Here is a 15,215-nt window from a genome sequence, read left to right on the forward strand (position 1 = left end):
TGATGGGGCCTCTGTCACCTTAAATGAGTTTATTTTACACGCATTTATGTTAAGTTTCATTTCAGAAACAAATTCAAAATATGTATATACGAACCCGAATAAATGAAATGTTTGTTCTATAAGAGAAATAATATAAAGACCTTTTTGGAAAAAACCTAAAAAAGTTGCTCTATTTTAGATTCCGAATTTGAATGCGTTTAACTTTTTATTCAGATTGATCAAACATTCCATCCTTTTAAGCTAATTTTTCTGATATTGAAAAATTCAATTTCAACAGACTATGATGAAGCTTTGAACTCTGTAATTCTATTCGATGTTTCCGGATCATGAGATCAAAAGAACTCTGTAAATGTTACCAAATGCAATTGTTTGTCGAGCTTTCCTAATGACATCAATTACTGCACACCTGAAACATAACTTATAACAGATTTCATATGTCGAATACGGATGGACCAACATGGGCTTTATAATCATTCTAAGAGAATTCATTTAAAACGGGCTGTAAATTGATTCTACAGAGTACACGAAACTGAATCTTCAAATCCCTGCTGAGTGCCTACACGACAATCTAGGCAGTGAATGAATCGCAATCTCGTCAAGAGATGCCTGACATTCACGATCCAGACTATGGCACTCTTTCACATGAAAAAAAAGTAGGAAAAAGAGCTATTCACCAAATTATAAATATTTTTATTTAAACAAAATTAAATTTTTTTTTAAATTGTTTAAAACATTTTTTTAATTTTTTTTAAAAAAATAGTTTTTTAATTTTTTTAAAAAAAAAGTTTTTTTCCAAATTTTTTAAAATTTCTTTAAATTTTTTTTTTAAATTTAAAAAAAAAATTTTTTTTGAAAAATAATTTATGACAAAAAAAATTTTTCATGAAAAAAAAATAGGGTTAAAAAATATTTTTCCCGATTTTGACCAATTGTAGGTCCAACTTACTACAGCTTTATATACATCGTTGCAATAGACTTTGAAATATCTATCATTAAATATCCATATTGTCTATATTAATGACTTAGTAATACAGATATAGATCAAAAATTGGGCAAAAATCGAGGTTGTCTCGGGTTTTCCCTTATATCTCAGCCATTTATGGGCCGATTTTATCGATTTTAAATAGCAACAGAGCCGGAAGAATTCCCGATATATTGATGTATGAATCATGTATTTAAGTTATTTGGGGGATACGGAAAGTTGATTTCAACATACAGACGGACATGGCGATATCGACTTCGCTATCTATAACGATCCAGAATATATATACTTTGTGGGGTCGCAAATGAAAAATGTAGAAATTACAAACGGAATGATAAATTTATATATACCCTTACAACTCATGGCGAAGGGTATAAAAAGAAAAAAAGTCGGCAACAAATTCGGATAAGAACTTAATTTATGGTGATTGTTTAAATTTTGTAAGCTCGAAGTGAGCAACTTTGGGGGGTCGTCCACTATCCCCCATTCCAACTACAAATCCATGTGGATACAAATCAACCCATAAACACTTCAGCACTGAATATGTGAATTTTCACGAGCTACCGAATTATATTCAAAATAAAATGTTTCGAATTTTACGATGATCGGTCCACAATTAGTCATAACTTCTTAGACATGAATCACACGGCATAATTTCATGGCATAAAATAATTGCTAATAGCTCCCATCATAGAGAAAAAACATAGAGCGGAAACTCTCCTGTCAAAGACCTAACTCAGTTGTCAAAAACCCAAGTGGTGAGAATGTATTAGTAAAAGAAACTATGTGAAAACAAAAACAACACTCGTATGTATGTAACTTTTTTGAATAATTTTTTTGTTTGAGTTTTTTCGAGTTTCCGCTCTATGTTCTCTATGGCTCCCATTTCCGATAATCACTCACGAAAATAAATTGTTGAAATATTAAAAGAAACTTATTTTTCTTATCTACTCAGTATGAGGTATTATTTCTCATTTTCTTACTTGTTTAAATGAACAATATATAAATCTCTTGTGTGCAGCGTGAATGCCCCTAATATTTTATTACTTCGTAAATGTTAATAATAGATTAAAACGAAATTATTAGAAACACTGTTAAATCGTGTTTTTTTTGTTGTCTAGTTTTTGATAAACTAAGTAAATAATTGTTTGTTTACTAACCTACCTCCCCCTCACCAATAATTTATATTAATAGGAATTTTTTTACGATTCTTTTTTTATCAACAAACCCTTCTACATTTCATTTGTATTAGTTTTATTGTTTAGTTTCTAATCAGCCAGCCCTTTCATATTTTAGATTTCACGATCACATTTCATTTCAGTTTCATTTGGTTGTTCGGTTTAATCATATCGTTGAAAATGTCTTTAGATTCAGAAGTAAATTTAGATATTTTGGTTGAATATAATAAAGATTCTTTAACAATTTTGTTAAATCTTTTAAAGCGGGAATTACCACATAAAATACGTCAATATAATTTCTTGTACAGTTATTTGTATCATTATGATACTTTAAATAAAAATCGTAATAAAATAATGTCGGATCGTTGGAATGTGAGATTTTATGGTCATCGTTATGGAAAACTCGAAAATTGTACAATTGTTACAATTAATGGAAAAAAGGTAAGTTTGGAAAATGGATGAGTTTGCTAAGGTTATTGGCTGGATATATAAAAATAAAACAGTGAGCTGAAAGATATTCTATTGAATGGATAAAATATATTATAATTGAATTGAGTTCCATAAATACTTTAAACGCACAAATAATAATTATGCTATCACGAATAGAGTGTCCAAAAAACCTGTTTCGTTTTTGTCATTATATTGGGTATATGACTTAAAAATGCAGGATTTACAATAGATGGCATATCTTTTGAACGCGGCTTTTGTTTTTAGTAATTAATATGTGAGTTTGAAGGGTAATGCTCCGTGTTTGGTTGGACCAAAAGGGTCCTATCCAGACCACCATAGGGAACACGAACCGAAGACAACTGATTCATTTCAAGTGATTATTGATCGAAAAAGGGCCAGAATATGCGACCAGGCATGGAACCGCAATATTCCATCATGACAACGCTAGGCCCCATGTTGCAATACCTGTTAAAAACTATTTAGAAAGAAGTGGTTGGGAAGTTTTACCTCACTCACTTTATAGTCCAGACGTTGCTTTTAACATTCATTATTTTGAATATAAATTATTTATAGAAAATTTATATTTCTTTAAATATTAGGATTTCGTAATAACAGCATTTACCATGGAAGAATCTAGAGCTGAACTCAAGGAATGTCTACAAAAAACGAATTTAATCAATTGGGAAGTTAAAAGTCTGAATATCATGTGTGATGAGTCCGTATTCAAGGCAGTAAATGATGTGGTCTGTCAAAAGGACACAAATTGGACGTATTTACCTTTGGAAAACGTATTGCATATAACTACCGATAAAATAAGACAATTACCAAATGAAAAGTAGGTGTTAATACATCATTTTAAAATCTGTTATACAATATAATTTATTTTATAAAAATCTTGAATTATTTAACAATGAAAATAACTATTAGTTGATAACTTTCCATTCCAAATAGCATTTTACCAGAAGATTTATATCTGGCTCCCTTAGACCCCCTAAAACATTCAAAAATCATGGACGATCATTGGGATTACAAGGCGGAAAATTCTTTATATTTAATTCGCCAGTCTATAGAGCTGAATGGTGGCATTGGTTTATTTCGGCGGGGAGTCGAACAACCCATATGCTGGATATCCACTAATGAATTTCTTACACCGGGGTAATTATTAAAATTTTCATTAGTGTTTATTTCACATTATTTATTGAGGTTGAATGCTTTATATTTTTTTTTAGATTTCTGCATACACTTCCAGCGGAACGTAAAAAAGGCTACGCCGCTCTAATTATGAAAATGGAACTGAAACGTTTATTATCTCTCCATAATACCGATTTATTTTCATTTGTTTGCATTGAGAATATTCCCTCTTTAGGTTTGCATCATAAATTGGGTTTTGAAACTGTTAATAGAGTAACGTGGATACAAAAATGCAATTAAATAAACTATTGTAGTAATTATAGATTTAAATTTTTACAGAAGTGACTCAAAAAATAAGGTTTTCGTTAAAAATAATTTTCATTCAATTCAATTTTAATTTCTTCATTTTAATATTATGAATCTGTATTTTTCTTATTTGTTGTTTCTTAATTAAAATTAATTTTATTTTCTCAAAATCAATTTGTATTTCTCAGTTCTAATATAAAATGGTGTTATAAAATACAACTATATTTACAATATTATCCAACCCTGCTATTAAAATTATTTGAGATGCCTAAAAGTATGCTTTACATGTGTACATAGAAAAATTAACCAACAGCAGAAGTTTTCTTAACATTAATGTACACAGTAAGAGTAACTACATTTTTATACCAACCATCAAAAAAGATGGTGGGTATATTGGTTTTGTCATTTTGTTTGTAACATATTGAAATATTTTTCGTTGAAGAAAAAGTATATATGTATATCCGGGGGCTTCATTAGATTCTAAGACGATCTAGCAATGTCCGTCTGTTTGTTGAAAAGAAATTTTGTTGAAATTTTCCACAAATACTCTCTATTTACGGTTATTAGCATATAATTTTATGATAATTTGCAGTGATTTTTTGACATATGTGACTTTGAGGTTTATATGGTCATATATCTTAAAAACCACTATATAAAATGATTTGATATCTAGCTGATCCGACAGACGTTCCTGTCCAAATTAAAAAAAAATGCTTGTGTTCGATTTGTGAGAAGCGGTTTGAACTGGATAAAAATAGTTAAAAACAAAAAAAAAGTATTGCTGAATGATAATTTTTATTCATATAGGCCATAGAATAAAATGTACATAGAAGCGCTACTGAGAGACAAAGAACCTAAGTTTGTTGTAAAAAACCTAAGTCTTGCAACAACAGAATACATTTAATTCAATGTACATATTTTGGGTTTTTATATAAAAAATCAATTTTTGTTCAAAAATATGAGTGATCACAGATCGAGCTGCTTTAAAAAATCGATTTTTGTTCAGAAATATGAGTGATCACATATCGAGCTCCTTTTCTTGATTAAAAGTTTATTGACCAAGTTATTAGCGAATTTAGATATTTTGAGTTTTTACATAAAAAATTTAGATATTTTGAGTTTTTTATATAAAAAATCCATTGTTGTTCAAAAATATGAGTGATCACAGATCGAGCTGCTTTTCTTGATTAAAGGTTTTTTGCGAAGTTATTTGCGAATTTAGATATTTTGAGTTTTTATAAAAAAAATCAATTTTTGTTCAAAAATATTATCACAGATCGAACTCCTTTAAAAAATCGATTTTTGGTCAGACTCATGAGTGATCACAGATTGAGCTCCTTGTCATGATTAAACGCTTATTGGCCAAGTTATTAGCGAATTTAGATGTTTTGAGTTTTTATATAAAAAATCGATTTTTTTTGATTCTACGCTTATTGCCCAAATTATTAGCGAATTTAGATATTTTGAGTTTTTATATAAAAAATTGATTTTTGTTAAGAAATATGGGTGATCGCAGATCGAGCTCCATTTCTTCATTAAACGCTTATTGTCCAAGTTATTAGCGAATTTAGATGTTTTGAGATGTTATAAAAAAAATAAATTTTTGGTCAGAAATATGAGTGATCACTAGGGGGCGGATTTTCATGCATTTATTATTGGAAAATATGCGCCTAAAATATGCTTCAAAAAAATCAAAATATGACCTAAAAATTTAAAAAATATGCACTTAAATTTTTGTGCAGAAAAATAAAATAATTAAGTATGGAATTCGAAATGTCCAAAAAAATACACAACACTGTTGCCAGCAGTTAGAACTCTTTAAATTATACCAGGAATTAAACAATTAAAGTTCTAAAACTATTTTTAAAATAATTTTTCTTCTGAAAAAACGATGGACGATATATTAATTGTAATATCTTGGTATGAATACTTGTTTAAAGCCATAATCTTTAGAGCTTCTCTATTTTGATCGTGCCGTAAAGTAGCATCCAACCTTAATTTGTATCTCGTAATAACCAAGCAATTAAGCAATTAGTAAATGTATCCCTTATAGAGGGAAATAATATCTGATCACTTGGCTGACTCCAATTTATATATTTTGGGTCATTTGACGTGCTATTTGTAATGCAGAGAGAAGTCAATTGGTTACTTTATACATCCCATAGAATCTAGCATAAAGACAATTATCACTTAAGTGTCTCTGTGTAATCTATAGTGTCTCTAAGTTTTCCAAAATCACTAGTTTACGACAGTCTCGTACAAATGACTGTCAGGAGCGGTAACTGTGTATGTGAATCTTTCGATAACGAAATCTCTTATAAATCGAATTTGCAATTAAAACAAATATGAATGTTTTTCGATACATTTAATGAATTTTTGATACTTAAAAAAACTAAACTTTTTTGAAGAAAAATGTTTTGAAATGATAATTTTCAATTACTGTTAAGCAATGAAGAACTTAATGCCAGTTTCTCGATGTCGAAAGAAGTTAGTCAGTAAATGTTATCTACTGCTATTTCTATAATAAATTCGACAAAAAAATTGTTGTCGAAACAATGTATTGCCCATTAATGACAAAAAAATATATTTTTATTAAAAATTGGCATAATATGCATATAAATATGCATTTTGAAGTAAAATATAACAAAATATGCATTATCAATAAAATATGCAAAAATATGCACTAACAAATCGATGCCATTTTGCAGCAAAATGTGCGATTCGGATAGATAATTGGTCTACATTGTATTTGGACGTTCGAGAAAAAACATGCATTTGCATATAAATCCGCCCCCTAGTGATCACAGATCGCGCTGCTTTGCTGGATTAAACGCTTATTGGCCAAGTTATTAGCGAATTTAGATATTTTGAGTTTTTATATAAGTAATCGAATTTTGGTCTGAAATATGATTGATCACCGATGTATTTAATAAGTGGGCGTATTAGTGGACGTGGACAATTTTTATTTATGTAAAAACTTTTGCGGACTATGTATTGCGAACATTGAAAACAAATTAATTAAATCGGTGTGTCAGGAACTGCGATTTTAGATATATCAAAAAAAAATTTGCGTGGTCAATTTTTCTTTCAGTAAAAACTTAAAAAATCATATAAAGAAAAAATTTGCCAAATCGGTGTAGCCGTTTTCCGATTTTAGATAAATCGAAAAAAGTGGGAGGAAATGTGGGCGTAAAAGTGGTCGTGGTCAATTTTTCATTCCATAAAAACCTGAGTTGGGCTATGACAAACATTTAAAAAAAAAAATTGTCTAAATCGGTCCGGCCGTTCTCCCCTGATGCAATTACCAACGAACGACATTTGATTTTTATTTATATAGGTTATGTATATCACCCACTATCATTTTATATCAATTTTTTTAATTTATATCTAAAATATCACGCAATAAAGGAAAACATGTATATATTAATTTAAAAAATTTCATATATCACGACTTCCATCAGACATCACAAACAAATTGGCCTTGGGTCTTCCGATTTATATCATATTCGGTAAACATATACTCCTTAAAGAGTTTTGGAAATTTTCATTTTAATTTTTTTCTAATTTCTAAAAAAAACCCGATTTTAATTTTTGATAAATGCAAAAAATGAGGTATTGCGTATTTTTACAGAATCGTATCTTTTGAAGCTAATGTCGGATTTGATTGATTTAGGATTCATTTGAAAGATCCTTATGTCCTGTTTATTAAAAAAATGCATTCATGATGCAAATACAAAACTTTTGGAAATATTTTCCAAGTAAAATTTAAAATTTTTTTAAATAATCTTTAAAAGTGTTAAATTCATGGGAATTTCTTCTATTTATACCCTACAGCACCATAGTGGGGATGGTATAATGAGTTTATGCAGATGTTTGTATATTAGTCTAACACTCAGTTTAAAGTATACCGATCGACTTAGAATCATTAGTCGATTAAACGATGTCATTCTGTCCGTCTGGCTGGCTGGCTGGCCGTCCATGTAAAACTTGTGCGTAAAGTACAGATCACAATTTTTAAGATATTTCGATAAAATTTGGTACATATAATTTGTTCGGCCCAAGAACAAAGCCTATGGAAATTGGCTGAGATCGATCAATTATTTCACCTAGCCCCCATACAAATCCTCCCGAAATTGGACTTTATCGTTCATAAATGTTTAATTTCTATATGAATCTACACAAATTTCGCTCCAAATAAGTTTTATATATACAAAATTTATGCCACCAAATTTTTTTATGATCGGTCCATAATTAGTCATAACTCCCATATAAGACACGCTTCCGAAAATCGCTTTAAAGTGCATAGATCTCTTAAAAATGTTGGTATACATACAAAATTCATGATAAATAACTTTCATATAGACATAAATCACACGACCTAATTTCATGGTGATAGGTACATAAGTGGTCATAGCTCCCATATCAGGCCCACTTCCGAAAATCACTCACGAATATAAATTATTGATATTTTAAAAGAAAAATGTTTTTGCTCATTTATTTAGTGTAGGGTATTGTATGGTCGGGCTTGACCACTTTTTAGTTAATCAAATGGGTGACTCGTCGTGTTAGCCGAAAGCAAACAAGTTTTTGAAGCCAAAAAGCAGGTTTCGTAATTAAATTTAAAAAAAAAACAGTTAAAAGTCGCGAAAATCCATAAATTTCAAAAGTGCGGTTTATAGTAGAGTTTATTTTATTCTTACATTTCAAAAGAATTTCAATGCAGCTTTTATATTAGAAGTTTCTTGCAAAAATCAAACTTCATGCGACTGAAATTTTTCATAAAAAACAAAAGACTTAAGACACGCGGAAAATTTATTAAAACAATTAAAATGTTGTTGGGTGATACCAATTAATTGTTTATAAACTGTAAGTGTTCAATATATGTATAATCACAATTTAAGAAATTATGATTTTTAACAGTTGTAGGAATCCCCATTTTAAATAATATTATCAGTATGGCAGCACAGTTATGTTTTTTTAAAAATGCTGCACCCAAAATGTTTAAAATTTTTTGATTCATCCCCAGCTCTAAAAACATTCATATAAACAAAACCAAAATGCATACAATATCAAAGAGAAGCTTAAAGCGAGAAAGAGAGCAATGAGTGTTTCCAAAATTTTCCAGTTGGCAATTCTAATAACAGACACTCTTAATTTACTCCAACCACCTTGATATCTGTTTTGTATGGTAAATCGTATTGGATTCTCTCCAAACGTCAGAAACGAATGAAAATAATAAACACAACAACTAACAAATGAGCAGATCAAAACAAGTGAATGTGAATGTAAGTTGGTGCTCACAAGTTGGCTGGTAAATATTTTTACTCGTTCGTAAATGAATTGAAGAATTTTAGCTGGTTTGTTAGCTGTTGTTGTGTTTGATGGGTTTTTGTTGGTTAGATGATCTCACTTTATGGCCAATAAACACTATGAATACAGCAACAACAAAGTGATACAAACAGCCCAAAGCGAAGCACTTACATGTGTGCGCATTCCGCGCGAGTAGATGTTGTTGTTAATGTAAGTGAGTTTTGATATTGCCAGATAATTTCAATATTGTTTTAAGTGTGGCAATTTTTTTCTAGGAACTTTGATAAAAACAAATATGTATGAAAGTAAAGTCGAATAAGACTGACCATATGGTAATATCGTCTAGCCTATAAACTAGATTAAAGGGCAGATATTTCCACACAACCAACCTGTCCTCTTATAGTAAGATGACAATATAGTTATATACCAGAGACTTAGCTTTAACGTTAGGAATTTCAATCAAAGCTCTCAAAATGGCGATTAAAAATGGCTCAATCTTGTGAGTTGTCTGGAAATACGTTGGTATTCTGAAACCTAACAAATATCAAGGCATGTAACCAGTAAGGTTTCCTCAAATCAAGATCAACGAGCAACCAAAAGCGAAAATAGCAATTGAAGGCCAAGGCGCTAAAAGAAACTACTTCATAGTACCGGAGTATTGAAGCTACTTCACATGAACCTACTTAGTTACTGCAGGGTTTCCACAGGGCTCAGTGGAAGAATGTTCTGAATCTTAGAATAGCAGATGACACTGTAATAACCGTCACATCAAGATATATCGACGAAATCGGACTATTGGCAAATTATACCATTAACGTCAGAGTTCCGAATGAAATTATCTAGAACTAGCGGAAACTTAAACTAAAGAAGTTCTAATAAGAAGCCATAGGAGACCGCAATAGTTAGGTCAAAAAGACAATAAAGTAAATAGCAAGGAAATTATCCTCGGTGTACAGATTATGAGAGAGATAGGTGTCCATATGTCTACAACGTAGTAGCAGAATATCTGAACAATATAATTATATTATACGAGACGGAAACTGGTATGAAGGAATACCAAATAACAGCTGGAGTACATCAATGCTTGGACATAACAGAAGGAGCCAAACTAATAGGTTATGCGGATGGAATCGCTCTCATCATAAACCAACAAACTGCCAAATTGATCGAGATAGTTGCAAATGATAGCTTATGTCGTTACAACAGTTGGTTGTGTGGAAACGGATTGCAGTTGGCAGTACCAAAAACTGAGGCTATACTAATGACAGATCGAAGAGTCTGTAAAATAACAGAGATTAGACTTCAAGCTAGTGAAATATCCTTAAAGCGCAACTCGTGCTATTAAGGTGTAGAGTTGGATAACAATCTCAGCTTCCAACAACACGTGCTGAACATTCGTAACATGCGAACAGTAACTTCGCTGGCCAGAGTAATACCCAACTGTGGCGGCGCAAAACCGCAGATAATGAAATTAATAAACACGTAGTACACATCCAACTTCTATATGCTGCCGCAACATTTACCAGGGCACTGAAATTGAAATACAAAATAAGGGAATTACAGCAACCACATAGAGCTAGTGCTCTCCAGATCACATTTGCATACCATAGAGTATTGCAGATCTACCTCCCATAGACCTATTAATACTGGAATAAGAGGATATATATAACCAGACACATAAATCGGGACAATACTGGTCTAGCACAGCGAATTAGAAAAATCTCAGAAATTTGAAAAAAAGGAAAAGCACCGGGGACAACATAATTAACAAATGGCAAGAACGTTGGAACCAAGAAGAGAATGGAAGATGGACCAGATCCCAAATATAAGAGTCTAGATTGAAAGGCATCTTTGAAATATGGGTTATTTCTTAACTCAAATGATGACCAACCATGGCAGTTTTAATAAATATCTATATAGATTAAAACTGAAGCAGCTACAGAGAAAGATGCTAAGATGTGAATGTGAAAATAGGCTGGAACAGAGACAAATTTTGCAAAATAACACCAGAAAATATTGTGAACGAAATGTTACATTCTTGGAAATTGTGAGAAAATTTCATTAATAAAATAATGAAGGAGAGGTACTCAGCATTTCCGAACCTCCTTACCTAGAAAGAAAGAGGATGTAGGATTGATACTGAAATCAAACTACACGCTTTGATGAAATGCTGAATTATTCCCAGGGTGGTGCTGATGAAGTTATCGTAGGGCCACTAAAAAGTAGATTATAGATTAGACTACATACTGGTCTATAAATTGGACTATAGAGAAAAATATAGACTTACATGCAGACATTATAGTCAATATTATAGACTTCTAGACAAACCTATACAAACCTATAGATTGGACTGTAGACTATGATATATACTGGACTATAGACTGGATTATAGATTAGACTATATACTGGACTATAAACAGGACTATAAACTTACCTATATACCTATATACAAGAATACAGATTGAACTTTAGACAAGACTACAGACTAAAATATAGACTAGGCTATAGAAAAAACTATAGACTGGACTGTAGACTGACCTATAGACAAGACTACATATTGGGCTATGGAAAATATTGTAGACTATAGACTGTACTATAGGCTAGATTATACATCTACTTGAAAGTGATGAAAATATTTTTTATGTAAAAGTTCTTTAGAAATATTTAGCATGGCGTCACCTCTATTAGTTGCAACTTTTAACTTTACCACAAGGAAATTTTATCGCAAAGAAACAGGGAGTAAAAAGTTTTTTCCATTATCTGGCAACAACCATAAATTCTAGCTTTAATATGAAAAAAAAAGAACTGCAAGTGGAAATTGAGTTTGTGTTTGTAAAGTGAGAGTCAGTCCGTATTTGGCTTTAACAGAGTGTGTGTATTAGAGTATCTGTGTGTTTTGTTAACGAACCGGCCTTAACATAATGTTGCTAATTCAACAACAACAGTTACGAGTCGAACGTTGCCATTGAGTGAACTTATAAGCGGATACAAACAAAAGTAAAATCGTCGAAATTCAAACAAATACAATTAATTAAATAATTAATAAATCAAATTGAATCGCAGCGCAGCGCATACAAAATAAAGTTTTGCATAAATTTCTGTAACGGAATTTTAACAGTCAAATAAATGTAATACAACAAGAGCGGATAAAAAACAATTTGCATTTTTCATACTTTTTAGGATTCTAATTCTAAAACAAATTTACGAGAATTTCTGTGTTTGGTGTTTGTGAGTGTGTGAATATTACAGAATAAAGAAAAATAAAAAATAAAATAACCTACCTAAAATATACATATTTACTATTATACATACAAGTATCAGCTTAACAAGAATTATTTGATTAATTAATTTAACAAAACCAAAAAAAAATTGTTGGAAAATTCTTTATTAAAACTAGATTTTAAAAAAGAAATTACCTTTAACCAAAAAAAGAAAATAAAAGAAAGATCTATTGAAAATAGAAAGAAAATAATTGCAATCCACAAATCGAACAAGTTCCATCCATACAAGTATGATGATTGTATGGTAGAAAAAAGAAGAAGAAGAAAAGAAAATTGTATCTCCCAGTCTCTTGGAGCAAGTGTCTACATTTTTATACATTCCCTCCCAGCAGTACGTACAAACTTTTATACATTTATACACACAAATACTTTTTATTTATTCATACTAACTCGGGATCTGCTGCTGCAGCCGCTGCCACTACAACCTATTTTCTGCTTTGCATTATTTTTTTTATCTTCTTTCGACTTTTTAATACATCACATCTGCACATATATAGAGTTTTATTTATTTATTATCGTATGTTTTGTTGTTGTTGCTGTTTTTGTTTTTGTTTTTTTATATTATTTTTAAGAAATCAACTACCAACACTGACTGCTGTTACTGACGCTACTGCTGCTGCTGTTGGTTGGCTGTTACCACCATCAGTGGTGTTTTAGTATGAGAAATTTCTCATAATACTCGTGTTATTCGTATCAATTTTTACGTTTTTATACGCTACATACGAATATACGTACAAGATCATTCATTTCATGTACACTTTACTCCAACTATTGTGCACTACACAATGCGACAGCACAAATATCCAGGGAATCCAAGGAATTGATTCTTTGGAATCATGTGCTTACATAATGTTGCATTTTTTCTGAAATTGTAATTGTACAAATGTGGAAATTTGACAGCCTTGTTAAAGTAAATGCATAATCCCCCTACCCCATATCAAATGATAGCAAGATAAAATAAACAGATTTTTAATTGTACCTGTAATTTCAACTACACACATTGGACCAATTCAAAAATCAGTTGCCTACATATACAACTAAGTGTGCGAGACATAGGCAAAACTATGTCAACAAATCGTGATGGTCGTGTTTTTATACCCACGTTTGTAATACATCAGAATATTCATCGCAGACCCACAAAAGTATTGAAAATGGGAAAAATCGGCCCAGTTATGGACCTATAATTTGGTCCAACATCCAAAAATTTTATATTTTTCAACACTTTTTGCAATATTCTTTAAGTATATTATAGTAATACATTGATTTGATTTTCCACACGATATTCCTAAAGCACAATTTGTGTAAAAAATGTTAAGGTAATGGCAATCGGTCCATGGTTTTTCCTAACACCCATACAAAAATCTTCCCGTAATACGGCTCTATGATACATAAATGTCTATAAAATAGTGGTATCCCTAAAATTTGATATTGAAAATAAGAAAAATCTGAATAAAATTAATGTTTTTATACAAAATTTTAAAAAATCGGCGTCAGTATTATATTGGCGGTATATAAGCCGCATGTAAGACTCCTTACTTGTTTTTTTTCTTATATCTCAATCAGCTACTGTCCGATTTTGCTAATTTTCAATACCAGAATTCTCATATATTGATACCTCGTGTGAATTCTGAGGATATCTGGAGGCTTCGGGACAACGTTATATCAAATATCCTACATATAAGGAACCATAATGTATATACTTTATAAGTATGACGTATATAGCCCTACTACTCATTGCATAGGGTAATATAAAAACATAGATCATTTACGATTATATAATTTATTGAGTGCATATTTTGATAATCTGTTTAAAAGTATTTAAAAATAAATAATTTGTCTTAAATTATATCTTTATGTACATTCTATAAGAAATTCCTATTCACCTAAAACTTTTTTATGCTAAGCTTTTATTGATACCACTGTTACCATTCCATGTCTAATTACCAGGGAAATATGCTCTAAAAAAGTGTTTTAAGCGCTTTAAAAATGCAGTAAAAACTTTAAAATATGCTCTTAAAATTTTAAAAATATGCTTAACTTTTACATAATTTTTAACCAAAAAATATACTTTTATTTAAAAAAATAAACAAAAATAACATGAACTAAAACAAGTCTAACAAAAAATAAATACAACATAAAAACAATAAGAACTTAAGCTATGAAAAGGCCTCGAAAGGTATTTTTTGATGATATTTTATATAAATATAAAGTCACTTCTTCAATTAAGGTTATTATTGCAATAAATTACAAAATATTGAATTAAATTTTCAAATAAAAATCGTTGTCTATTGGATCTTAAAACATTTTTATACATAGAAAATGTTCTTTCGACATCAACTTATGTTATAGGAGCACTTAGAACGGTTAAGTTTGAATTAGAACTAAAATTTGATATTTAGATAGCGCTATTATTATTATAAAGGCATCTATTTTTCAATTTTGAATTTTAAACAAAGGAAGTAAAAACCTGTAACACAACAGCGAAAAATAAGTAAGACAACATTTTATAAAGTCAAAATATGCTATATAAAAACAGTAAAATATGCTCTAGAAACGCAAAAATATGACATAAATATG

At 30.4% G+C, this 15,215-nt stretch overlaps 2 protein-coding genes across 3 annotated transcripts in view; both read left to right on the forward strand.

Moving 5' to 3' along the window:
- Positions 1 to 2,294: 2,294 nt before the first annotated feature.
- On the forward strand, positions 2,295 to 4,085 carry LOC135962002 (uncharacterized). Its single transcript, XM_065513672.1, has 4 exons — positions 2,295 to 2,601; positions 3,210 to 3,445; positions 3,562 to 3,765; positions 3,840 to 4,085. The coding sequence occupies exons 1-4, from the start codon at positions 2,341 to 2,343 to the stop codon at positions 4,039 to 4,041; spliced, it is 903 nt and encodes a 300-aa protein (XP_065369744.1). The 5' UTR covers positions 2,295 to 2,340; the 3' UTR covers positions 4,042 to 4,085.
- An 8,157-nt stretch (positions 4,086 to 12,242) lies between these two features.
- Positions 12,243 to 15,215, forward strand: part of Hil (Hillarin) — a 112,897-nt gene continuing 109,924 nt past the window's right edge. For both annotated transcript variants that reach the window (XM_065513413.1, XM_065513414.1), the window contains exon 1: positions 12,243 to 12,969. The gene's annotated coding sequence lies outside the window, so the exon portion shown is untranslated. The remainder of the gene's footprint in view (positions 12,970 to 15,215) is intronic.

Source organism: Calliphora vicina, chromosome 5, assembly GCF_958450345.1.
Source record: "Calliphora vicina chromosome 5, idCalVici1.1, whole genome shotgun sequence".
NCBI lineage: Eukaryota > Metazoa > Arthropoda > Insecta > Diptera > Calliphoridae > Calliphora > Calliphora vicina.

What these genes read in the sequence shown, in the direction of transcription:
- LOC135962002 (XM_065513672.1), top strand. Translation starts at nt 2,341, where the DNA reads ATGTCTTTAGATTCAGAAGTAAATTTAGATATTTTGGTTGAATATAAT. An exon ending in AGACAATTACCAAATGAAAA is followed by an intron (nt 3,446 to 3,561) that starts GTAGGTGTTAAT and finishes CATTCCAAATAG; the next exon opens with CATTTTACCAGAAGATTTAT. An exon ending in AATGAATTTCTTACACCGGG is followed by an intron (nt 3,766 to 3,839) that starts GTAATTATTAAA and finishes ATTTTTTTTTAG; the next exon opens with ATTTCTGCATACACTTCCAG.